The sequence below is a fragment of the Trachypithecus francoisi genome, unplaced genomic scaffold, assembly GCF_009764315.1.
Source record: "Trachypithecus francoisi isolate TF-2019V2 unplaced genomic scaffold, Tfra_2.0 Lachesis_group9, whole genome shotgun sequence".
NCBI lineage: Eukaryota > Metazoa > Chordata > Mammalia > Primates > Cercopithecidae > Trachypithecus > Trachypithecus francoisi.
In genome coordinates this window covers 32856664-32884468 of record NW_022681474.1, presented here as the reverse complement: position 1 = coordinate 32884468, position 27805 = coordinate 32856664, and the positions used below count along the sequence as shown (strand labels likewise).

Here is a 27805-nt window from a genome sequence, read left to right as displayed (position 1 = left end):
GCTCACCGCAACCTTCACCTTCCAGGCTTCAGTGATCCTCCCACCTCAGCCTCCTGAGTAGCTGGGACTACAGGCGTGCACCATCACACCTGGCAATTTTTGTATTTTTTGTAGAGACAGGATTTCACCATGTTGGCCAGGCTGGTCTGGAACTCCTGGGCTCAAGCAGTTTTCCCGCCTCAACCTTCCAAAGTTCTGGGATTACAGGCACAACCACAATTACTTTTTCTACCTCGGTGTACCAGGGGGATGCAAACCATTCCAGTTGACAATAGCTTCATACAAGAGCAATAGAAAAGTAGTGTGTTAACACAATTTGCAAAGCTCCTGGTATTTTTTGCCTTCTTAATGATACACATTTCCTTCCAATCTATATCTCAACTCCTATAGCCCATCCTCAGTCCCAGTTGAGAATCACAGACTTCACAACAACTAAGGCAAAATACTGAATTTATTCAGTTGATTTGACCAGTCACATTGGACAAAAGTGTTGGGTTTTATTTGCATAATGTAAAACATACTTTACTTAAGACTACTCACATACTTTACAATGTTACAAATACATATATATACACACACATATATGAAAGATTTATGAAGGCATTTGATATAAAACATACACAGTATGCTATTTTAATATACAAATGCTTAAAAGAAAATTGAGTCATAAGAGTTACAAAAGGAGCATCATCAATAATTTACAAAAGTGTTCATTTTTCTTCTCATTCTCATCCTTTGGGATGTACAAAAATTATGTGGTTTACACAGTTGTATCCACATTCAAAACATCATGTTTTGAATGTCTTAAGCATAGCATGTACAGTACAAAATGTTTCCATAGGAACACAAAAGAAACCGTCACTAGTGGCCTGCTGTCAGATGGCTTCTAATTCATCAGTTAGCCATTTTTAAGACACTAGTCCAGCTTATTGCTACGATATTCAAGTTGTTCTATTCACCTAAATTATAATGAATTCAATGTATACCAGAATTTACCAATAAAGACTCAAAGAGCTATATAATATACACCAATATACACAAAACAACTATTCTGAGTAAAATGAAGATTCCATACTTAAATAAGAACCAAGAATAGTAATTTTAGGCTACTCTGTTATCCTTGTGATGGGTATTTTTAAAATTTTGAGCAAAGTGCACAGTGAATGGAACAGTCAGCAGACACGATCCTTCTGTGAACTCTCAAATTCCTTCCTTAGAATCACATCACCTGCGAAATGAGAACCTTGAGACCTGTTGCGTATCAGATAGCTTCACAAGTCAAACACACAGGAGCCACTTGGAGGCACATTCATGGGTCACGGGAGGTCACACCGCTCCTTCAAAACTGGCACCATTCACTGTACATGGCCCCCGTGTCCAGGCAGCAGAACCAGCCCCCAAGGAGATCAACGCTGTCTTAATTTAGAGCGAACATGACATGTTTCTGCAGTGGCGTGCCAAAACATGCCGCTTCAGCCATATTCAAGTGTTGGGGGTCCCCGGACAAGATTGAAGTAGCCAGCCAGGCACCGAGGTCTATGTAGAGAGAGCGTTGTCTCTTGAGCATCTCAGATTCCTCAGTGCTTCCTGTGCATGAAGAATCTGAAAAGGAAAACATTAAAGAGGAAGTTACAAGAAAACCTGTCAAATAATAAATACCTGTTCCTTCTGCAGTGAAATAAATCCTTTAGAGCCTAATAAAACAGTGTCTTAAGCGTGAAAGATGGGTCTTGGAACATTATGGATAAGTTCACATAATAGGACATAGAACAAAAAGTTCAAACGGGAGTCAATGGAGACAAGAAATGAGTTAGACATCCTGGCATATTTTTCCAATAGCCAGATCGTTCTCTTTAAATACACAAAAGTCAGACAAGCAGCAAAGAAATATAAACAAGTGCGCCAGGCTTGACATCTGGGTTTGGACCTAAATGGATTAAGAATGCCACAGATTTGTAATAAAAATGGAAACCCCTGTCTATGCATATTCAATGCTCCTGAAATGCATACAGACTTTCTTAAGTTGGAAAAATTTACAACTGGCCAAGATTTTAAGCCAAGGAAGATGGAAATGCAAGTTGACTTCAAACTCAGTATTTTATCTGTGCAGGGCAGTGCCATGATGTTCCCCCACCAAGGACTGGGGTGGCTTAATATAAATGAGTTAGGCTGGGCGCGGTGGCTCACACCTGTAATCCCAGCTCTTTGGGAGGCCGAGGCAGGTGGATTGCCTGAGGTCAGGAGTTAGAGACCAGCCTGGCCAACATGGTAAAACCCTGTCTCCACTAAAAATACAAAAATTAGCCAGACATGGTGGTGGGCACGTGTAATCCCAGCTAGTCAGGAGGTTGAGGCATGAGAATCACTTGAACCCAGGAGGCAGAGGTTGCAGTGACCTGAGATCATGCCACTGCACTCCAGCCTGGGCAACTGAGCAAGATTCCATCTCAAAAAAAAAAAAAAAAAAAAAAAAGGTGAGTTAAGACAAATGTTGCAAAAAAGCAAGTTGTAGAAAAGCAAGTCAGAAGCATTTTCCAGTGACTGTGCTACCTACACTTGCACTGAAAATCTATTATAATTTGGTGCTAAATTAGCCAATTTAAAAAAAAGAAAAACATGCTTCTGTTAATCTTGCTGAAATTTCTCAAGCAAGGTATGGTACTCAAGAAGTCATTTCCTTTTTTTCCAAGTGCTTTCATGAACTACATTAGAGGTTGGAAGTGGACAGAAACAGAAGGGAAGCAAGGGTGCGGCACATAGCAGGGTGTCCTCACCAGCAATGTTCTCAGGAAGTTCCAGCTCCTTCCTACTCAGCAGCCTCTTGCGCTCAAAGAGGGCAGAGTCCAGACTCTGACAGCGTGGCTGATCCTCTCTGGGCGGGTTCAGGGCCTCATGTTTTAGCAGGTCTGCGGCTCTTGGGCGGTGATTGGGGTTTCTCTCCAGCGCAGCTTCTATTAGCTCTCTCATCCCTGGACTGCAGTCATCTGCAATGTCTTCCAGTGGAGGCGCTTGCTTGTGGATCTATGAACAAACCAGCTCTCTTAGCATCAAAGGTATGGAGATACACCCTCAACAGCAAACGCACGCTAGTAACAGGACCTAGAAAGTAATCTGTTTCCCACCACATGCCCTGCAACAAATGCAGTTCGTGCCCTTAAGCAAGCAAGCTTCCCTTTAATTTATTTTTTCTTTTCCCTTTGAGACAGGGTCTCTGCTCTGTTGTCCAGACTGGAGAGCAGTGGCATGAACACAACTCACTGTAGCCTCGAACTCCTGGGCTCAAGTGATCCTCTCACCTCCGCCTCCCACGCAGCTGGGACCACAGGCCATACACTACCACACCTAGCTAATTTTTTTTTTTTTATTTTTTGTAGAGATGGGGCCTTGCTTTGCTGCCCAGTCTGGTCTTGAACTTCTAGGCTCAAGAGATCCTTTTGCCTTGGCTTTCTAAGGTGTTGAGATTACAGGCGTGAGCCACCGTGCCTGGCCCACTTTAATTTCTAAAGGATACCAGGTTAAACCCATCTTCTGGTTTAATGTTGCAAAAGATAAATGCTAGGTTTGAATGTCAGTGACAGCTTCAAATCAGTGGCCCAAAAGTCACTATGTAGTAACAGGGAAGTGTCTGCTCCTGAATTTATCAACAGTAAAATGAGAATTGCATGTTCCACTACAAGCCACGCTGGTGTGAACATTAATAATAAAAAATGTGCTAAGTGTTCAAAGAACATATACAACTTCGGGGGCTGATACATTTACGCTACTCTGATGCTACTAGCATTGCATTATTACACATAAAATGGAATAGCATAATTATGCCCAATGCACATTTTAGTAAGCTCCCACTAAAATAGCTATGTTTTCTTTGCAAGAATGGAGCTTGCTTCTACATGGGAAGAACTTGTAGCTACCTGTCATTTCACCATTCCCTCATTCAGATGGGGGTGGTATAGAAGGCAGAGCAGTCCCTCCCAGCCTGCGGGATGCATAACTCAGCCCCTACCCTGCCCCCAGGCCTGGCTGAACCCCACTTACTATGTACAGGTAGGAGGGATAGGCTGAGCGAGGGTAGCGCTTCACCCAGGGCGGGGTGCCCGTCTGCATGTGGATGAGCGTGGCTCCCAGACTGTAGATGTCTGCTTTGGTTGAATGGCCCCTGCATAGGATGACCTCTGGGCTCATGTAAATCTGGAAAAGAAGTGGGAAACATTCAGCGTCATTCCCCTCCTTTGTGTGGGGTTTCATTTCCCTACTCGTTCTGGAAATGGACTCATTCGCCTTAAACTAGGAGAATAATGCGGGCATTCCCCAGGAACCATGCAGCTCTTGCTGGAGGTGTCCCTGCAGTCTGATAAAGAACACCTGGCTGGGCGAAGTGGCTCACACCTGTAATCCCAGCTGAGGTGGGCAGATCAGTTGAGGTCAGGAGTTCAAAGCCAGCCTGGTCTCTACTAAAAATACAAAAATTAGCTGGGCATGGTAGTGGGCACCTGTAATCCCATCTACTTGGGAGGCTGAGGCAAGAAGAATTGCTTGAGCTTGGGAGGCAGAGGCTGCTGTGAGCCAAGATCGCACCACTGCACTCCAGCCTGGGAGACAGAGTGAGACTCCGTCTCAAAACAAAACAAAACAAAACAAAAAAACACCCTTTTCTGGTTGATCTGGCAGCAAAGAGACTAGAACCAGGAATCTATCTGATACTGCCACTCATCAAAGTTCTGCAGTACACTGATCAGGTGTAGCTAAGTTTTCTACTAAGAGCCAATTCCTTTTATATTTAAATGAACTACAAATAGACTTCTTGATCTGTTTGTTGTTACATTGCTAACTCTCTAAATATCTGCAATGATAAAAGGCGATAAGTCTATAGGGTATTAACACAAATGTCTTGAAAGGGAAAAACTTAAAAAATAAAGTGTAATGTTGTAAAAGTGATTCTAAAGAGTCATTTTTACAAACTATCTGTTATTTTTACCTACCATGTAGCCCAGTGACTAAATATTAAATGCAGCCATATTAACATTGTATAAGTTATTTTTGGTTTCATGAGTCCATGCTGAATAAATGGGGTTGGTTTTATAAATAGTTTCTCTAAGAAGCATTTATTTCTAAACTTAAGAAAGAAACAAAGAGAGGTGGGGCATGGTGGCTCATGTCTATAATCTCAGCACTTTGGGTATTTTTGTTTATTTTTGTTTTTTTTTTTGAGACAGGGTCTCTGTCTGTCACCTAGGCTGGAATGCAATGCAATGGCGCGATCTTGGCTCACTGCAACCTCTGCCTCCCGGGTTCAAGCTATTCTCCTGCCTCGGCCTCCCAACTAGCTGGGATTACAGGCGTGTGTCACCATGCCTGGCTAATTTTGTATTTTTAGTAGAGATGGGGTCTCACCATGTTGGCCAGGCTGGTCTCAAACTCCTGACCTCGTGATCCACCTGCCTCGGCCTCCCAAAGTGCGGGGATTACAGGCATGAGCCACCGAATCTCAGCACTTTGGAAGGCCAAGGCAGGAAGATTGCTTGAGCCTAGGAGTTTGAGATCAGTCTGGACAAGATGGAGACCCTCCATCTTTACAAATTAATTAGTTACCTAATTGAATTAAACATTTTTTAAAAAAGGAATACAGCAAACACTGGTGACTAGTTATTTGTATTCATGGCTGCTGCAGATATATAGTAGTTAATATCCTAATTATCAATATTTTGCTTGAAACAGCTTGTACACTGTCTGCCACGTGAATAAGAGAATGGAGGTCAGTATTCCCGGAATACATTTCAGGGTAAGTAAGTAGAGAACTAGCTTACAAAAACCGAAGAAACTGCCCAGTCTCCCCACCCTAACCCTGCTCAACTCCTTCCTACAAGCCACTTCCGGGCCAGCTTCCTTTTGCTGTCAGCAAACAGGTCAAACTGAGCTCCTGTTCTCAAGCCTTCCCTGCAGCAAAGCCAAAGGATTTTCCAGAAGGACTTTGCTACTAATTAGATCACCAAGTTAAAAAATTAATGCACAACATTGTACCTATAGTCAACAATAGTGTATTGTACACTTAAAAATTTGTTGAGAGGGTAGAGTTCATGCTAAGTGTTCTCACCACAATCAAATAAAAAAAAGAAAAAGAAATGCAATGGGTATTATGAACTGTCCATAGAGGATGACTATCTTCTCTCCTGTACCCCCTCCTCCCCGCCAATACAGCAAGGATTGGGCTGAGTGCTCACTGCTGGTGTAGGCAACAGGGGTTGTGCAGAGGTGGCTCTGCAGGTTCTACGTGACTGCACGCCCAGGCAGCCTGGGGAGATGGAGCATCTGTAAGCCTGGTGGCCTGGGTGCTGCCCCTCAGGCAGAAACCCTGGCTCAGGGCTCTTGTTCTTCAAGCTCTACCAACTACCAGATAGATCACAGAGCAGCAGAGCATGACGTTCAAGCACTCTGGCTGATTAGAAGGCACGAAACAGCTCTGGTGGGGCCAAGACAGGGCTCTCTGAGAGTTCTGCACCCTTGGGGCTGGGCACCGCAGCAAGAGAAAACCTTGATGTCAGCGATCGAACCCTTCACCTCTCAACATGTTTATTAGAAAGGGAAAGAGACCGTATGTGTGCGTATATGTGCGTGTGATGATTATATAGTTAACTTACAAAGGTAAAACCAAGCAGACTTAGAAGGACTTTTCAAAAAGGACCAAGTTCTAAAAGTAATTCTGATTTGTTATTCACATTCACAATGTATTCTTTCTCTGTACCATGTAACTCAAAAACAGTCGATTCTGTGTACACCAGATTAACCCTATATGTGTATTACATGGTTACAATAGAATGCTCTGAATACCGATGCTTAGAGAGAGAAATCAAACAGGGGTAAGCAGGATTTGCATTTGGGAGCTATACTGCAGAAATCAGAAACTGTCTATGACTGTGCAGTAGCCACATGATCAAATTCTAACATCAGCCAATCTGCACAGTTGACTGACTAATTCGATCTCCTAGCTCTTTAAGTAGGAAGAGTAAAAGCAAGCTTGTTGAAAGGTTTCATTGGTGACTTCACAACTTTGTTCATTACCAAACTTCAACTTGTGTGTATTAGGCAGATAGTAAATGCAGGCTGATTAGAAGAGGGTTTATATTTATAAACATCGAGGCTCAGTTTTACACTTCACAAAAAGCAATTTGCATTTGCCAAAAATAACCTGATCCAAATACTACTCAGGAGTAAAATATGTTATTATCTCACATCCATGCATTCTGCTAGACAGCCCCAGAAAGAACACTTCTTTCTCCAGTGTTGCAAAATGTTCAACTTCACCACACTGCCAGGAAGAGAAAAGTATTTTCCATCTTTCATACCATAAATAGTTTGTTTCTTAAACTGGTTCCAGGAAAAAGGGTGGTGGAATATTACATATCTGAACTCCTGACTAACGCCAAATATGCTGAAACATTTTCCAAAGAAAACATGTCGTAAGCATTAAGTCTTATGAGATCTCACATTTTGGTAAAGTTTTCTTAAGATCTAGGGACTAAGCATTCTTAAAAACAAACAAACAAACAAACTACAGTTTCCCTTCTGAATATTGTTCTGCTCAAAGACAAACTATCAAGAATCCCCGCTTGAGTATTTTCAATAATAACTTCGGTAATATTTGCAAAAGCAAGGATTTCTTCTGTTGCCCTGGAGAGTCTTGGCTTTGAGAGAGCTGAGAAAGCACTTACAGAATCTTGTTTTCTTTCTTTTTTTTTTTTTTTTCTTTTTTAGGACGAAGTCTTGTTCTACTGTCCAGGCTATGGGTGCAGTGGCATAATCACAGCTCACTGCAGCCTCATCCTGGGCTCAAGCAATCCTCCCACCTCAGTCTCTTGAGTAGCTGGGACTACAGGCATGCACCACCATGCCATTTTTACAAAAAGTAAAGTTTTTGTTTGTTTGTTTACTTTTTGTAGTGATGGGGTCTCATAATGTTGCCCAGGCTGGAAGAATCTTGGTTTGAAAGGAAGATAATTTTTTTGTTGCTGTAATCCAGTTCAGTGCAACACGTACACTAGCTAAACTAGACTAAGGGTTGTCATCTGATTGAACACCAAGACTGACCTGGTAACCTTGACATAGAGGTGCAGTCAAAGACCCTCTCTCTATTTCCTATGGGCACTTCCAGCAAAGAGAAGGGCATGGGGCTGAGTGGCTCAGGCAGTGAAGCTTCCCCGAGTAGTGGTGAGGGGCCAAGGAGGCAATTTTACACCCATTTACCTTCCTGCTTGAATCCAACCTTGTGCCCATCACAATCAACTGTGAACTAAACTGTTGTGCTCTTTCTTTTCTCCCTTCCCTCCCCTCCCCTCCCCTCCCCTTCCCTCCCCTTCCCTTCCCTCTTTCTTCCTTCCCACTCTCTCTCTCTCCCTCCCTCCCTCCCTCCCTCCCTCCTCCATCTTCCTTCCTTCCTTCCTTCCTTCTTTTTTTTTTTTCAAAGAGATGAGGTCTCACTATATTGCCCAGGCTGGTCTCGAACCCCCAGGCTCAAGCAAACCACCCCTACCTCCTTGGCCTTTCAAAAGGTTGGGATTACAGGTGTGGGAACACCATGCCCATCCCTAAACGGTTGCTCTTTCAATAATTAAGGTAATTTAAAGTAAGTCCCCCTACCAAAGAGTGAGGATTGCTGGAGTACCACTAAGGCTTGCTCCTCATTGTCTTGTCTCATGCTTCCTTGTTGGTGCCCACAAGAACCTGCCACATAGCAGATGCTCAACGGACACTTGCTAATTGAATCAACCAGCCAGCATAATGATGTGCATGTTAAATATATTATTTGGAAGCCCTCGAATGAATTTTTCAGAATCTCATTTGGCCGGGCGCGGTGGCTCAAGCCTGTAATCCCAGCACTTTGGGAGGCCGAGACGGGCGGATCACGAGGTCAGGAGATCGAGACCATCCTGGCTAATACGGTGAAACCCCGTCTCTACTAAAAAATACAAAAAACTAGCCGGGCAACGAGGCGGGCGCCTGTAGTCCCAGCTACTCGGGAGGCTGAGACAGGAGAATGGCGTGAACCCGGGAGGCGGAGCTTGCAGTGAGCTGAGAGCCGGCCACTGCACTCCAGCCTGGGTGGCAGAGCAAGACTCCGTCTCAAAAAAAAAAAAAAAAAAAAAAAAGAATCTCATTTACAGTCAGGAAAGAAAGGCTTTTCTGGGTCGTTTTTTGCTTCACAGATGAGTTAAACATGAGTGCTATTTTACATATTTAAATAAGATACATTTATGCTCACTACTTGAGGTTTATTATAGGATTCCTAGGCTCAAAGAGAGGCCTTTAGAGTCCTCATAAATATTAATGACCATGATAATTAAGACTGTCATTGAGCCAAAACTCAGTGATATTAGTTATATCAGTAATATATTTTAATAATGTATGTAGTAGTATATTTTTTTAAAGTTATGTAGCAGTTAGACCTTAGGGTTAGACCTTAGGGTTAGACTTAGAAAGAACTCTGCTTCAAGTCCAGAGTCTGTCACTGAGTGACTCTGGACACTTTATTTTAATCTCTGCAAACTTATTTCCATTATTGTGAAATGAGAATAACAATAGAATTTACTTACAATAATGGTATTTACAACAACTGGGTTGTTGTAAGGATTAAATAGCATACTGCTTTTTAAGGGCTAAACTTGTTATAAAGTTAACTATAATTCTACAATTATTATGAAAGCTGAACTGTGGGCCAGACACGGGGGCTCACACCTATAGTCCCAGCACTTTGGGAGGCGGGAGGATCACTTGAGGCCAACAGTTCAAGACCAGCCTGGCCAACATAGTGAAACCCCCGTCTCTACTGAAAAAACAAAACAAAACAAAACAAAAATTAGCTGGATGTGGTGGCACACACCTGTAATCTCAACTGCTCAGGAGGCTAAGAAGCACGTGAACTCAGGAGGTGGAGATTGCAGTGAGCTGAGATCATGCGACAGAGTAAGACTCTGTTTCAAAACAAAACAAAACAAAACAAAACCAAAACCAAAACCACACAACATAAAGCTGAACTGTGGATATGATCTATTTGCGGGGGGGGGTGGGTTTGAAACAAGGTCTTGTTCTGTCTTCCAGGCTGGAGTGCCCATGGCTCACTGCAGCCTTGAACTCCTAGGCTCAAGCAATCCTCCCACCTCAGCCTCCCAACTAGCTGGGACTACAGGGGTGTACCAACACAGTGAACTAATTTTTTTTTTGAGATGGAGTTTCACTCTTGTTGCCCAGGCTGGAGTGCAATGGCGCGATCTCGGCTCACCTCAACCTCTGCCTCCCGAGTTCAAATGATTCTCCTTCCTCAGCCTCCTGAGTAGCTGGCATTAAAGGTGCCTGCCACCACGCCCAGCTAATTTTGTATTTTTAGCAGAGACGAGGTTTCTCCATGTTGGTCAGGCTTGTTTCGAACTCCCGACCTCAGGTGATCAGCCCACCTCAGCCTCCCAAAGTGCTGGGATTATAGGTGTGAGCCACCGTGCCCAGCCCTAACTATTTTTTTTTATAGAGATGGGGTCTTGCTATGATGCCTAAGCTTGTTTCAAAGTCCTGGGCTCAATTATTCCTCCCACCTCAGCCTCCCAAAGCACTGGGATTATAGGCATGAGCCACCACACTGGGCCAATATGATCTATTTTGTCATTACGTTGTTTATAAATGTTCTATGTTATATATATCAACATGTATATTATATTACAAATACTACTATGTATTATAAATAACACAGCAAAAAATAAAATAAAAAATCAAGTGCTAAACTTAGTACTTGACACAGAGCAAGTGCTCATTAAACGTGTGCCAAGGATAATAATGATTTAATGCAATGGATTTCTTTCCCTTCTTTGTCCTTCATTCCCACAATAATTCTAGAACAATTTTTCCTTTTTATTCTTAATAAAATAGTAACCCTTTTCATGTGGATATAATTACCTCTGTTCCTCGGAGGTCCTTAGGAAAATAGACATCTTCGGTCATTTGAACACTTAGGCCAAAATCCACCAAAACAGCTTTTGTGGACATGAAAACAATGTTGCTAGCTAAAATGAGAGGAAATTTTTTTAGGATAAAATTTTTTATATATTCATAAGTCAAATGAAAACATTATCTGAAACAATAATGAATCTCAAATCAGAAAAGACTGAAATGCTTCCTCTAGTGAGATGGGTGTATTATATTCAAAAGGGGAGAACGCATCTCAAGATTTTAGGTGAAAATCACTTCGGATCCATCAGGAATTCAGCCAATGTGGGTGTGAATGATTGTAGCCATTAATAATGGTCAAGAACTTGAGTTTCAAACTCTAAGACATAAGCATATTGTTGTCAAGCCACTTTTCTAAAGCAGAAAAGTAAAATACCCATTTTTTTTTTCCCCAGTAAAAGTTATGCCACTCTAATTTAGTACTGGCTATTAAAGGTTTACCTATTTCCTCATCATATCAGACTCCTAGAAAAGTTATCAAAGTTGTGTTTAATGAATTATTGTTACATTGGTATACAAAATGAAAGAGGTATTTGTTTCTCAAAAATACTTGTCTCTGTGTTTGTATGTTTTTAAGTAAATTGCATTTTTTGGGGGGGAGGGGACGGAGTTTTGCTCTTGTCACCCAGGCTGGAGTGCAATGGCGCCATGTCAGCTCACTGCAACCTCCGCCTCCCAGATTCAAATGATTCTCCTGCCTCAGCCTCCCAAGTAGCTGGGATTACCAGCACCCAACACCAAGCCCAGCTAATTTTTTTTTTTTTTTTTGGATTTTCAGTAGAGACAGGGTTTCATTGCATTGGCCAGGCTGGTCTCCAGTTTCTGACCTCAGGTGATCCACGTGCCACAGCATCCCAAAGTGCTGAGATTACAGGCATGAGCCATCATGCCCAGCCTAAACTGCAATTTTAAAAGCCTTTTTAACAGAGTAGTACCTAATAGGTATGTAGGTATAACTTTTCAACAACTGTTCAAAGTAATCGTTCCATATGACTTGGAAAGCTCTAGTAACCCCGCATGATTCTAAGACACGTCTCTGGAGAAGGAAGATGGACGGTGCTCTGAGGGAGTTTTCCACCCTTCATGGAAGGTCTTCAGATTACAGGAAGGAGCTTGTTTGTCTCCTGAATAACTAGTCTCTTTGAGACAAAAAGGTATATGTCCAAAGATACTTACGTTTAATATCATGATGGATTACTTTCTTTGAGTGTAGAAAATCAAGTCCCTTGAGAACATGCTTTGTCACCCAAATAATTTCAAATTCTCTCATTGGTCCACAGCTCTCCAGTTTCTCCAGAACAGACCCTCCCTCGCCTGCTTCCATAAAGAGATGGACAGTTTCACCCCACAGGACTGCGCCATACAGCTCTGCGATGTTCTCGTGCCGGAAGCAAGCCTGGATCTCCACATCAGATGGCTTAAATTGATCTACTGGGATCTAGAACACAAAAATACGAGCGAGATTCTAAACAACCCCAAAGTCATCTTAAAAATATATAATATAGGTCAATGCAAAAACCAAAAGGCAAATAAATGCCCTCAAGAATATTCTGCCCTGTGTGAAAACGGACTGCCCAGTTACAATACTGTTCACCTCAGATCTGCCTTTAACTATGTTAGTCAGCTTTCAGTATAAAATTCAGAACAAGAAAATAAAAAACAAAATAATGAGTTATTATTTTCACTTAGAAGTCAGAAATCCATCCAATGTTTTCAAATTATGAATGAATCAAAAAAGAGATAATTTCCCACCTATTAGACAACAGTGTCTATGGTACCTAGATTTTAGGTTGTATTTTCAATATTTCAGTTTGTTGTGAGATAGTATGAAGTGTTTGCTGCCCCAGTTCATACTCTATTATAGCAACGTATTTAAAATAAGCACTGGAGCTGGGCATGGTGGCTCATGCCTGTAATCCCAACACTTTGGGAGGCCAACGTGGGCAGATCACTTGAGGCCAGGAGTTCAAGACCAGCCTGGCCAACATGTCGAAACCCCGTTTTACAAAAAATACAAAAATTAGCCAGGCATTGGTTGTGCACGCCTGTAATCCCAGCTACTCTCTTATTACAATAAGAGAGACCAAGACATAATATTTGGCAATTATTTATTTTTTGTTAAATCAAAAGTGAGTGCATTTTTTGTTGTACTTTTTGAAAAATTAATTAAAGCAAAACAGACATACAGAAAAGTGTAAAAATGATGGGTCCAACTCAATGAATTATCAACTGAATGTACAAATGTAACCCCCCATCTAAATCAAAATGAAAAACCACGTCAGGCCAGGTGCGGCAGCTCACGCCTATAATTCTAGCACTGTGGGAGGCCAAGGCAGGTGGATGGCTTGAGGTCAGGAGTTCGAGACAAGCCTGGCCAATATGGCAAAACCTCGTCTCTACTAAAATTCGAAAATTTGGTGGGCATGGTGGTGGGTGCCTATAATCCCAGTTACTTGGGAGGCTGATGCAGGAGAATCGTTTGAACCCAGGAGGTGGAGTTTGCAGTGAGCCAAGACCCTGACACCGCACTCCAGCCTGGACAACAGAGCAAGACTCTGTCTCAAAAAAAAAAAAAAAAAAAAGAAGGGATAGGGTCTTTTTAATCATTGATGTATTTAAATTCAGCCTTTTAAATCTGCCTTCCTGAGAAGGCTACCTCCTTCCCAGTTTCTGCCTCTGCCTGGACCCCTCCGCAGTTGAATGAAAGAAGCACCTAGAATTGCTCCTACTTCGCAGGATGGCTCTTCTCTACCTCTCTCCAAGAGTGATGATGCTATTTATCCAAATCAGTGCTTTAAAAACCAGCACTTTCCTTGTAATCATCTAGATTAAAATCAACTATGCTCCTAAACAGAGATTTTGGGGCTGAATGGCCCCAAGTAGCCAACGAATTCAGAAAAACAAATGCTTTGAGGCAGTGCGCCCTTAGATAAGATCCAATCAAAGGATAAAAATCTTTGGTTAATGCAAATGGACAAACAAACAAAAGCCAGAATGCCAAACACACAGTGTGGGTTATCTAGTTACATAACACATACCAGTTTACACGCCATTCTTTTCTTCGTCTTTATATCTTGTGCCAAGTATACCTTTCCAAAGGCTCCCCGAGGAATAAAATCAGAACCAATATTCCTGTAAGTCAGCTTCCAAGGGATCAGGAGAACATCAGAGTCTATTTGGTAACGTCCATTTTGAGGAGTGATGACCTACAGCAAAATAAAAACGTGAGAGGGTGAGAACTTCAGTCAAGTTGGCTTTTTCTTTTTCTTTTTTTTTTTTTTTGAGACGGAGTCTTGCTCTTTCGCCCGGGCTGGAGTGCAGTGGCCGGATCTCAGCTCACTGCAAGCTCCGCCTCCTGGTTTTACGCCATTCTCCTGCCTCAGCCTCCGGAGTAGCTGGGACTACAGGCGCCCGCCACCTCGCCCGGCTAGTTTTTTGTATTTTTAGTAGAGACGGGGTTTCACCCTGTTAGCCAGGATGGTCTCGATCTCCTGACCTCGTGATCCGCCCGTCTCGGCCTCCCAAAGTGCTGGGATTACAGGCTTGAGCCACCGCGCCCGGCCAAGTTGGCTTTTTCTAAGTTTCCATTAGGAAACTGGTTATTTTAGCAGCATTCTGATACACAGTTACGAAATTCATGTCACCGTGCTTAATCCTACCAACTGTACAGACCTATATTTAGAGCTTGAGGAAGTCAGAGAGAGCATGTAACAGACACAGGTGCCTGGTCAGACTTGGTCATATTTCCACCTACTCATGAGTAATTAATTGCCAAATAGAACTTTAAAAATTATTTATCTAAAAAAGCATGACTATGGCAACCAAAAGGTTGAAAATAAAGATTGCGTAAATACAAACCGTGCCTGCAGGTTGACTTGTTTCTATTAAAATTTGTGAACCTGTTAGTCCGCATAGCTATTACTCACACATGATGCATACAGAGAAAGAGCATCAAAATTAACTGATGATCATGGAAGATTTTGGAAAACCACAGCGTATGCCAGAGCTATGAGTTGACAATGCTATGCAAATTAAGTGAGGGCTGAATTACTTCTCATCTACTTACTCACTTAATATCTATTGCATGCATTGTATCTATTGTGTGCAAAAAAGTTGCTAGGCACTGTGTTTGGTGCTGCGGAGGCAGCCATGAACAAAAGATGGCTGATCCTTGACCTCCCAGGGTTCACGAGCAAGCTGACTCTTAGAAGTTTTGAAACCAGTTGATTCAAAAATTGAGAGACAGCTGGGAGCAGTGGATAACGCCTGTAATACTAGCACACTGGGAGGCTGAGGCAGGAGGATATCTTGAGGCCAGGAGTTCAAGACCAGCCTAGGCAACATAGCAACACCTCATTTCTACAGAAAGAAATAAAAACACAATATAAATTTTAAAATAATAAAACAAAAATTAAGAGGTCTACTCTGAGAGCAATGTGGGTTCAAAGGCACATGCATTTGTCAAAACTCGTAAAATTGGACACTTAACATCTGTGTATTTGGCTATATATAAAATAATTTTAATTTTTAAAGAGGAAAAAATTAGAAGAGAAAATAATTATAATCAAAATTAAAACAAAATAATATGGTAGTTCATGGGAAATGCGATCTGGAATACCTGCCTGTAACATGTGTTCTTTCAAGGGATAAATCACCTCAGTACCAGTTTCTCCTCAATGTAATCAGTAATATTACAGCTTCTGATTCGGAATTCAGGTGGAATGATCTTGGCTCACTGCAACCTCTGCCTCCCAGGTTCAAGGGATTCTCTCATCTCAGCCTCCTGAGTAGCTGGGATTACAGGTGTGCACCACCATGCTCGGCTCAATTTTGTATTTTTAGTAGAGACGGGGTTTCACCATGTTGGCCAGGCTGGTCTCGAACTCCTGACTTTAAGTGATCCACCTGCCTTGGCCTCCCAAAGTTCTGGGATTACAGGTGCGAGCCATGGCACCTGGCTCAGGAATTGTGAAACTATTAAAGGACCTTATCTTATTTCAAGTAACAGAAGAAGCTGAACAACTAGGTGCGGTGGCTCCCGCCTATAAGCCCAGCACTTTAGGAGGCTAAGATGGGAAGACTGCTTGAGGCCAGGAGTTCAAGATCAGCCTCGGTGACACACTGAGACCCCATTTCTATTTTGTTTAAAATTTAAAAGCAGCAGCAGCAACAGCTGAAGGGAATATGACAAATCCCCAAATCTACCACATGGGAAGAGAATGAACTCCTGATTCTTTTAAAAGAATTTTGTTTAAAATTCAAAAGCAGCAGCAACAGCAGCAGCTGAAGGGAATGTGACAAATCCCCAAATCTACGACATGGGAAGAGAATGAACTCCTGATTATCTGCAGATGCGTGGGACTTCTCACTTGGGACACGGCTACAGAAATAGTTCTAGTAACTGTAAGGGCCATTCAGTCAGCTCCACCACTGCTAAGTTTAGCTACACATCCCACAAACAGATGTGTTCACTATTAGGGAATAAAGCAGAGACTAACTCTAATGCTTAGAAATATGAAGTCATTAAATTCAGAAACTATTTACTGAGCGTTTCTGCTGTGTGAGACCCTGTGCAGGGCCCTAGAGCTAACATGAATAAGTACAGATGGCGGTCTTGCCTTGTTTGAAAGATGACTTCCTTTCAAGAAGTATGTCGCCTCTGGTTGCCGGAGGTCTCTTTTGCAGCATGCTGAGAACATGATGGATTTAGTCCCTTTTGACATTTAGACACTCAAGAGCACTTGCTGATTTTCCCTTTCTTGTCATTAAATATTTACAGGCCTGATTTCAATGCACCCTCCAGTGAACCATCTCTGTGTTTAACTCACTTTCGTGAAAGTTTTATCAACCTAAATTTGTTGTAACCCAATTTAGGTTTTTTTGTTTGTTTTTGTTTTGGGACAGAGTCTCGCCCTGTCACCCAGGCTTGAGTGCAGTGGCTGGAGTGAGTTCTCCTAGGCTGGCCCTGAATTTCTAGTGTAATATGCAAGTCCTGACCAGTTTGTAGTTCTGCAAATGCCTGGTTCTTCCCCTAGCCCCGGATCCCCTGTATTTAACTTTCTTTTTTTATTTTGTTTTGTAATGGAGTTTCGCTCTTGTTGCCCAGGCTGAAGCGCAATGGCATGATCTCAGCTCATCGCAACCTCCGCCTCCTGGGTTCAAGTGATGCTCCTGTCTCAGCCTCCCAAGGTGCTGGAATTACAGGCATGTGCCACCACACCCAGCTAATTTTGTATTTTTGGTAGAGATGGGGTTTCACCATGTTGGTCAGGCTGGTCTCGAACCCTGTATTTAAATTTTAGATGGGTGTTTTTCTTCTTTCTAGGGGCCCTTATAATTTTTTTTTTTTAAGACAGGGTCTTGCTCTGTCACCTAGGCTGGAGTGCAGTGGCCCCATCACAGCTCACTGAAGCTTCAACCTCCCAGGCTCAAGCGATCCTCCCACCTTGGCCTCCCAAGTAGCTGGGACTACAGGTGTGTGCCACCTCACCTGGCTGACTTTTTTATTTTTTGTGGAGATGGGGGTTTCACTATGTTGCCCAGGCTGGTCTCAAACTCTTGGGCTCAAGTGGCCTCAGTCTCCCAAAATGCTGGGATTACAGGCACGAGCCACCACACCCAGCCCTATCAAACCATCTTAGGGAACTCAATGCTGCTTATCTCTGCCAATTCTTCAACTTACCAAAATCATCTCTAAGGGCAGGCATTATATAAGCACATTTTCTATTTCCTCATCCAGATCACTGTCATTTATACTAAACAACACTGGGCCAAGAAGCAGCATATTGAGAAAAATTTTTAAGTATTATAGTAAGAATAAATTCCACAAGTGACCTGTGTGATATGCTACTATGAAACAGACATGGTATTGATCTCCAGTCATGCAGGCATATTATCTAGCACAAAGGCCAAGCTAGCTCTGTCCTACTCTGCTGATCACAACGAATGGATCCTCACATTCAAAATATGGCCCCAAGATAGACACCAATACCAGCTTGAGTTCCTAGTGTCCTGCCCAGATCATGAGAAAAGTTAACAGCACAATTCATGAGAAGTCATGGACACAGTTGGCAATGCATGTGAAAGAAGAGAGAAGATCTGGGGCACATGCAATTTGAAAAATTTTGGGAGGACTGTCATAAGGAAAAGGTGTAACAATTGTATACAACAGTAACTCCCACAAGGCCTTGCGTCCATTTAACACTCACTATGTGTAACCAGGTCACGTGTATTCATTAATTGCTCCAAATATCAAACCTATGGAGTGTCATGATGTTATCCATTTTATAGATGAGTAAACTGAGGAAAGGACGGGTAAAATGACCATCCCAGGGTCACACAGCTAATCCGTTTCAGAGCTGAACTACATAACACAGGTACTTTAATTCAGGGCCCATCATCTTCAAAACTGCTCATCATATGTACTTTTTTTAACGGCCAACAAGTAGGGCTTGCACTAAATAGTCAGAGATGAATTTTGGTTCTATATAAGGAAGAGAACTTTCTTACAGTCAGGACTGGACAAATAGGAAACTGTGTCCCAGTGTGTAATAAGGTCCTTGTCACAGTAGATTTTCAAGAATAGACCAAAATGTTCTACCAATTATTGGAGATGATGAACAGGGTTATTTGAGTACTAGACAGAGGGCTGGACTCAAGTATCTTAAACGCTTTTTCAACTCTGAGAAGCCATAACTCCATGACTAAGCCCTAAGAAACATCTTCAGCATTTCACATGTATAGATATAAAGTTGTAAAAAAGTGAAGGAATGGGGTCCTTCAGTCCCCATAAAACTACCACAAAGTTGAGTGTTTGGAACCCATTTTAGATTATTTGTTCCCAGACCAGGTTATGAATCAGCGTAGATTCTAAATAACATGCAGCACTCTTACCCAAAGCAATTCTCAGGTTAGGCTCCCAAAGCTTCTTCCCCAGGTCTTGCTGGATGTTGGTGGGATCTTTAACAAACATTATTTTTAGTAAAATCACACACACACACAATCACTGAACATGACTGTGCTTCAGGATACTTTTGTAATTCCTGGTTCTGCACCCTGTCTAAAAAACTCTATGGTGTTGTGGTTGTTGGCTGCCTGAACACATCAGGTCTCTATGTCTCTGGGTCTCTGCACATGCTGTTGGAACCCTCTCCACTTCATCCCGCTGACTCCAACTCAACGCTTCAGACCTCAGCTTAGGCATCAATCCTTCTTGGAAGGCTGTGCTGACATTCTCCTTCCTTCTACCACACTCATGGCTATGTAAGGTATCCTGCCTGTGCACTGCCAGAGCAAACAGGGTGCAGGTATGCTGGAAAGCAGCACATTCTACTATAATTGCCTATTTAACTGCATCCTGCACGCACTAGGCAGCAAGCTCCCAGAGGCACAGACTGTTCCATACTATCTCTAGCACCTGACGCACTGTAGATGTCCAAGCTATGTCTAGCAAATGAATAGGTAAATACTTGAATGAAAGTTTCCCCATCCCTATGTAGATACACTGTATAGATGGATTTTACCTAGGAACCAATCGTGTAACAGATAATCAGCTGCTATTTTCCTAAAGCCGAGAGTTAGAGAGCAGCAAATGAAGCCCAGTGAGTAAAGTTTTGATAGGGTAGTGGGTGGAAGATGATGGGAACAGAAAGATCTTGAACATTGGGTGGTTCCAATGTTCCATGTGAGGATGAAAGGGAGCCGAAAGCAAGCCCTGCCTCCCTCACTACTGTCTTGAAGTGACTATGTTCAGAGATGACAGTCCCAATCCCTAGGCTATCATTTATGAATCACGGAGCTCGGATGGGTTACCTAGCAGGCACAGCAATGTAGTCCATCTTTAATGTGAATGGCAGGAAAGTCAACTGCAGTCCCCCAGAGCCATCAACCACTGGGTCGATTTGCCTAGTGAGGCCATGTCTACGATCCAATGGATTTTAAGGTCCTCCTCTTATTCTATTCTGTTTTTTAGTCTTCTTGTTTTATATGTTATATTCTTGATCATTTTTAAAATAAAAATCTTTTGCAAGTTTTTCAAGATCCCTGCCTTTACTTACATATTTGTTTACTCTTAAAATTTTTCTTGGCCAGGCGCAGTGGCTCACGCCTATAATCCCTGCACTTTGAGAGGCCAAGGCAGGTGGATCACCTCAGGTCAGGAGTTTGAAACCAGCCTGGCCAACATGGTGAAACCCCGTCTCTACTAAAAACACAAAAATTAGCCGGGCGTGGTGGCAGGCGCCGGTAATCCCAGCTACTCAGGAGGCAGAGGCAGAAGAATCACGTGAACTCATGAGGTGGAGGTTGCAGCGAGCCAAGATTGCGCCACTGCACTCCAACCTAGGTGACACAGCGAGACTCTGTCTCAAAAGAAAAAAAAAAAAATTATCCTTAATTATGTACTTGTTCATTTAAAGAGCATAGGACCCATGACAGGTAATGACAACATTTTACTCAAACCCTTTGCTGATACAATTTTACCCACCTCTTAATGTCTTAGTCTCTCTCCTTTTTAGGATTAACTTTTCTGGTCCCACTCCTAAAAGACTTCAGAAGGCTATTTTTTTGTATTTCTTCTAATTTTCCTGAATTTCTTTCTGTACATTCCCAGACAGGCCAGGCGAATAGGCAAACATACCTAAGTCTTTGCATGTTTACAAGCACGAATAATTTGTTTTTTTCTGCATATTTTCATTTAAAATACTAATTTTTATAGAAGGAGCAGGATTTAAAAAAAATAATTCCCATTTTAACAAATAAATACGTTAAAAATGAGAGAAATACATAAACAATTATATTTCTCGGTATAGACATATATATAACTTTGAACCCGAGTTCTCCAACTATCCTTTAGTTGAGAAAATCAGATATGGCTTCTAGTTCAAATGATTACTTCTCATTTATAAAAGGAAGAAATATTCTGAAGGTAAAGTACTTAGTCAACTATTAAATAGAGCTTGATAGATCCAGACCAAAGCAGTCACACAACAGTGCAAAATATAATCTTGCTCCATGGTGAGCTATGGTTGAATATGACTAGCTTCTGACAAAACAATTCACTACATACCTGACCTAAATTACTGTGTTGTTTTTAATTAAATGAATGTGATACGCAAAAAAAACAAAATAATTAAGTACTTTGTCTGGACTCCATACTCACTCAGCACTGCCTTTCCCCCCACATTAGCCATTTTGCCATTTAGATACACCAAAAGAAAGGGCGTCACTTTCATCCATAAGCATATTTTGTAAGTTACCACCTACTCCTTTGCAAATTATTCTTTTTAAAAATATTAGGTTACCTTTAGCCAGCACCTACGTTCACCTCTGACATACTAAAAGCCTGACAGAATCCCAGGCACACCTAAACACACCACCTGATCTACTACTAGGGCAACAAAATGTTGCCACAATATTTTGCATGATTTGCATACTTGTGATGATTAAGCAAATATATCATTTGCCATTCATACTTTGCCAATTAAAGAGAGTGAATCTGTGGATAGCTATTTACTGCCTACATACTACATTTTTGCAGAAATGAATTAATAACATTTCAAGATGTGACAAGAAAGGAATAATTCAACATTCAAGAAGATTAATTAATGACAAGAAGATTAATTAATAAAAAGTGTTTATTCTCCACTCAGACGAAGAAGTCTCATTAAGCCTTTCTTTTCTGCATAACTGATGAATAAACTTTTTAGTGAATTGTTAAATTAAAACACATTCTTCTTTGTTGTTGTTGTTGTTGAGACAGAGTCTCACTCAGTCACCCAGGCTGGAGTGCAGTGGTGCAGTCTCAGCTCACCACAGCCTCCACCTCCCAGGTTCAAGGGATTTTCGTGCCTCAGCCTCTCAGGTAGCTGGAATTACAGGTGCCTGCCACCATGCCAGGCTAATTTTGTATTTTTAGTAGAGACGGGGTTTCACCATCTTGGCCAGACTGGTCTCTAACTCCTGACCTCAAATGATCCACCCACCTCGGCCTCTCAAAGTGCGGGGATTACAGGCGTGAGCCACTGTGCCCAGCCAAAATACATCCTTCTTAATGACCTATTTGTAGAAATACTACTAAAATATGATCAAGAGTCTTCAAATAGAACTTTTAATGAAGACTTTTTTTGCATCTTTAACATGGAGGTACTTCTTACTGATGATTACATTTTTTAAAATCATACCTGGCAGCCCATCTAAACCAAATTCAAACACCACTCTGCATTAAATGAAGCTGCAGTAGGAAAGCTGAGCACACAGCACCCAACTGATCGGAAAGAAACGTACCATGTTTAATAAAATTCCAGATTCCTGTGGTCGCTGTCCATAAAAATGCTTTGCAGTGTTGGATATATGGTTTGCAAAAGCAAGCAAATCCTCCACGGTTCCATATCTGACTGATGACAACCATGGTACCTCTTGGCCACTAAGCAGCAGAGACTTAGAACGCTCATCGTTTTGATTGCTGTCTTGACACATGGTCATTAGACTGGGTTCATAAACTGCTGGCTCTTCACTTGCATAAAGATTTTCCATAATGTCTATTACATCGGACACATTTAAATGTTTAATTAATAAATCAATCTCTTCTTTATTGTCACTTCCAGTGCTCATGTACTCCATTACTGTTGCGCTTTCTGGAGAGTCTAGGAAAGAACACACAAATCTTTAGTTTACGATATTTGTTTGCATTCAAGACCAATGGGAAACTAACATACAAGGATTGGCAACAGGATTTTATATGCTTTTGTTCAGAAAACGAGGGTTTTGTGTCAACTGTGTGTGTGAATTCAAGTTGACAGTGCAGAAAGGGACCTAAGATAACCTTTAGTCCAGCTCACTTTGCAGAGGGGAAACCTGAGACCCAGAGAGCTTACTGTTACTCACGGAGTCAGTGATATCAGCTACAGGCACTGAAGACAAACTTTCACTACGCATACACACGAATCAAGAGCAGTTCAGGAATCTTTGAAGACCTCAGGCTTCCGGCTCTTTAGGGCTTCCAACTTTACACAACCCAGCTATTCCCCTCCCTGCAAGTGGCACCCTCCCTGCAAGAATCGCTATGGCTTTTTTATGCCTCTGGTGACTTGAAAGAAAAATAACCTCTTTACTAAATGCAGGAGCTAACCTGGCAAATAAAACTCAGGCCCTGAAAGCCAGAAGCTGTAAAAATGGATTTCAATCTAAACAAATTTGATGGCAATAGGTCAAGTTTCAGGAATGATTCTTATGCAAATGAGTTAAACAGCTAATTGGAAGGGTGACAGGGAACCTTGTTCTCCCAGCGATGAGTATGAGAAAGATGACGATGCATTTAACCTATGATTCAGCTGTCCTCCCTTAGGACCAGAATTCTTTTTTTTTTTTTTTTTTGAGACGGAGTCTCGCTCTGTCGCCCAGGCTGGAGTGCAGTGGCCGGATCTCAGCTCACTGCAAGCTCCGCCTCCCGGGTTTACGCCATTCTCTCGCCTCAGCCTCCCAGTAGCTGGGACTACAGGCGCCCGCCATCTCGCCCGGCTAATTTTTTGTATATTTTAGTAGAGATGGGGTTTCACCGTGTTAGCCAGGATGGTCTCGATCTCCTGACCTCGTGATCCGCCCGTCTCGGCCTCCCAAAGTGCTGGGATTACAGGCTTGAGCCACCGCGCCCGGCCAGGACCAGAATTCTTTAATAGTGCAAAGCAAACATCTTGAGGGTCCCAGAAGATTAATATCTAGATAAACGGCCCTCTAGAAGCTGTGAGTAGTAGAAAGAAGCCAGGAAAGTCAAATATATCATAAGCAAGGCCAAGTGACTATATTAACAAAAATTGCATTTCAACTCTTATATACAAATCAGCTGCCACACTTGGAGATCTGTAGATGAGAAAAAGAAAGTAAAGCAAGAGTAAAAACTGACGTTGTTACTCAGGATTTTAGAACAACTCTGTTCTGAAGGAGAAAAGACAAAAGCTCTAAGAGAATTTCAAGGCACATTGGTCAACTTAAATCATCGATTGCACTCCCAAAAGCACAGCCTCTTTCTGAAAGGTATTTCAAGTTCCGAAAAGCAGAAGCCTTTAACACACAGGACACTCAGGGCTAAAGCCACACATCTCTGATCAACCTGGAGCTTCATTTCAAAGCTCCAGGAAATGCTCCACTGCAGAGCCACCTGCATGCATGACCCAGCCATCTGCCTCTCAGTGAATTTCATTTGACAAAAGAACCATGCAATTTAGTGTCATCATTCACTTACTTGATGGTCATTTTCTGACGTATGAATTGTGTCTGAGGAAAGTGGTCTAGCATCCTGCAATCCAACATTCCTCTGGTCTCAGACTGCTTGGAGTCAAATCTCATCACCTCCCCACCACACTCCCATTTACTGCTTGCATGACGTTGAGCAAGTATCTTAACCTCTCTCAACCTCAATTTTCCCCATCTGTAAAATGGAAGTAATAATAGCACCTACCTCATGAAGTGGTCGTGAGGATTAAAAGACTTCAAGCTCATAAAGTGCTCAGTGCAGTGTCAGGGGCATGGTAAATAAGCTGTGTCATTTTTAGCTGCTTTATATGCATGAGAGAGGAAAGTACTGAGTCAGACTCCTGGCTTTGCAGATACTGCATTAGCTTCCTTTCTTATCTGCAAATGAGATGTGGCTACCTATTCCCCTGGCTTCTTCGCAGTAAGAAGATTGTATCTAAAACAAGACATAAAGAGAGAGAGAAAAAAAGGCAGAAACCCATGAAATGCTTTGATGGCTGTTATCAACACAGTGAAATCTAGAGTGAGGGGGCAGCTTCCCCTCCGGAGATCTTGTACATCTTTGAGGGAGATTGTGATTCAGGTTCTTGGAGTCTACTGAGTTAGGAAAGGAACTTCTTAGATTAATGGAGGAACATTTGACTTCGGTTTTACTGAGCCATCTAGTTGCAGTTTCTGCTTGTCGAATTTACTGGAAACACAGAAGTTAAAACAAAAACAGCCCAATTTGGGGCCTCAGGGGTTGAAAGGATCCAAGTCTCCTGGACTTATTTATCAAATGGATAACTTGACAGAAAAACAAAAGTTCTCAGTACTAACACGACTCAAGAAAGAAAGAGGAAAAATGTCCACACAGTTCAAATTCACTCTGCTGATCCGGGAAGACAAATTCTAGAGGTTAAAAAAAAAAAAAATCAGTAGTAGTATTCTTTTATTTTGTTAATTGGGGGGTTTTCCTGTGAGGACTGGAGATTCTTTTTTTTTTTTTTGAGACGGAGTCTCGCTCTGTCACCCGGGCTGGAGTGCAGTGGCCAGATCTCAGCTCACTGCAAGCTCCGCCTCCCGGGTTTACGCCATTCTCCTGCCTCAGCCTCCCGAGCAGCTGGGACTACAAGCGTCCGCCACCTCGCCCGGCTAGTTTTTTGTATTTTTTAGTAGAGAAGGGGTTTCACAGTGTTAGCCCGGATGGTCTCGATCTCCTGACCTCGTGATCCGCCCGTCTCGGCCTCCCAAAGTGCTGGGATTACAGGCTTGAGCCACCGCGCCCGGCCGAGGACTGGAGATTCTAAAAGACAAATCCTAAAAGAGCTGTAATACAAGGTTTTGGTCTTTAAATCCTGCAGAAAGTCTCAAGCATTTATATGTAAAACCCAAGAGCTTAAACACACACAACCACACCCCTAAACTCTGAGTTGCCTGGAAAGGGGAGAGGGAGGGAAGCAGGACCCGGAAGGTGGAGGAGTGTCTGACGCTGAGACTTTTCTCAGTGCCTGGATTAACTCCTTAGCAACACAGGGCCCCTGTCACGCAAATCTATGCTCCCCAGAAACCCTGCTGACCAGTTCGCCTGCTAACTGCTCCTGCAAAAAGCCTCAGCACTTTCCAGCCTTAATGAAGCACACAATAAGCTAATGGTTTCTGAGTTATTCACGATCTGTAGCCACCTAGAGAAAGTTCAGATTGCGAAGGTATTCTAGTTTGGCAATAAGGACGTTTAGTATAAGATGATTTTTCCTTTGACACAGTTTACAATAAAAGTCCTCATAAAATTCCTGCTTCCCAACCAAACAGAAAATTATGCCAGCTTTTGGAATTGGAGAGATGTGCAAATACAGTCAAAACTAGTTACACTGAATTATTTCAGAAATCAGCAATAAAATCACGAGGAAATTCTGTTCCTAAACATTAACATAATACTCTTGGCTGCCTCCACATACATAAACAAAATGTGAGTGTTTCCTGGCAAGTGTGAATGAAAATGGCCAACGTACCAGCATATGCTTCTGCCTCACAAAGAATGACTATTCCTTGTGTTATTTCCCATTGAAAATAGTTTTTTTTAGGCCGGGCGCAGTGGCTCATGCTGGTAATCTCAGCACTTTGGGAGGCCAAGAAGGGTGGATCACCTGAGGTGAGGAGTTCAAGACCAGCCTGGCCAGCATGGTGAAACCCTGTCTCCACAAAAATTAGCTGGGCATGGCGGCGGGTGCCTGTAATCCCAGCTACTCAGGAGGCTGAGGCAAGAGAATCGCTTGAAGGTGGAGGTGGAGGTTGCAGTGCGCCGAGATCGCGCCATTGCAATCCAGCCTGGGCGACAAGAGTGAAACTCTATCTCAAAAAAAAAAAAATTATATATATATATTTATACTAATATATATATCTATCTATAGATAGATAGATAGATAGATAGATAGATCCTGCCAAAATAGTATATTCTCCCTCAGGGCACATCTCTGATTATGTTTTTGTTCTCAAAAAGCCCCGGAATTATGCATTTCAGGAGTATAGAAGGAAGGACCGCCACTCTGCTTCAAAACCTCTAGATGCCTCAACGTTCCCATTTTCTTTACACGACAAAGTCCTTATGGGCCATCTGCCAGACGTCCTGCACACAAACCTCAAACCTTCGGAGAGAGTGGGGAGTCAGCTGGAAGTGGATTACACGTTCCTTGGCACATACGACTCAGGCTACAAGTATGTAAAGCAACTGCAAGAGCCTTTCTGTCCCTGTTTTTATCAAGAGCAGCCTTTTATCTTGTCTTCCCCAAAGTGAAATAGACAAGCATGGCAACGTTTCACTCTGAAAGGCAGCGGGTGACTTCCCCTGTTAACTATGGGGGCAATCCCTGGGCGTCCTTCTCCGCCTAGAGCTAGAAAAATTTCAGTCAGTCCTGATCATGCATTATCACTCGAAAACAACTTCCGTGAAAATAACTTTTTTTTTTTTTTTCTCCTAGTATTCTTTCTTAGACCAAAAGCCCAGCCTTCGTGTTCTGCTATGACTCCTTTAGTCACAGGATACAGTCCAGGTTACAAACTTGAATTTAGTTCCAGCCATTCACAAGTCTCTGGGCTCCGCCAGCCCACACTCCCACTCCCTTCCTCCTGGTTCTCTAAGTCAAGGGAGCCGAAAAAGCTTGTAAATTATCAAAGCACCCAGCATTTGGGAGGGTCGGGTCCTCCAACCTCCGAGCTGCACTCACCGGGTCTGGGGCAGGGACAGCGCGGCCGTCCAGGCGGTGTCGGCGGCGGGAGGCGCGGTGACAGCGGGTACCCGCTTCCCCGCGCACTGCCCAGACCAGCACTGCCCTGGCCCTGCGGATCCGGGAAGGAGGAGGAAGGGGGAGGAGTCGCGAGTCTGCACCCCGTGAGACCCTTGCGCAAGGTGCTTTCCAGCTGTGCCTGGTGCAGCCGGCGACCCGCGAGCGCAGCTGTGGGCACGCCCCCACCTCTTCCCACGCCAGAGTTTTCCCCTCTGCCGGGGGCACCCTCCATTTCTGCATGGGAATCCCCGGGGAACCCAGGCGGGACGCGACCCGACAGACACGCCGGAGACCCCCCAACCCTGGGT

General features: G+C 42.8%; 1 protein-coding gene across 1 annotated transcript; it reads right to left on the bottom strand.

Moving 5' to 3' along the window:
* Nucleotides 1-433: 433 nt before the first annotated feature.
* Nucleotides 434-27794, bottom strand: MAP3K8 (mitogen-activated protein kinase kinase kinase 8). The gene is given in 9 exon segments (XM_033208464.1): nucleotides 434-1528; nucleotides 1531-1602; nucleotides 2775-3021; nucleotides 4036-4188; nucleotides 10936-11042; nucleotides 12163-12424; nucleotides 14025-14192; nucleotides 22270-22628; nucleotides 27438-27794. Coding segments are annotated over 9 exon segments (1716 nt in total). The 5' UTR covers nucleotides 27730-27794; the 3' UTR covers nucleotides 434-1472.
* Nucleotides 27795-27805: the final 11 nt, after the last annotated feature.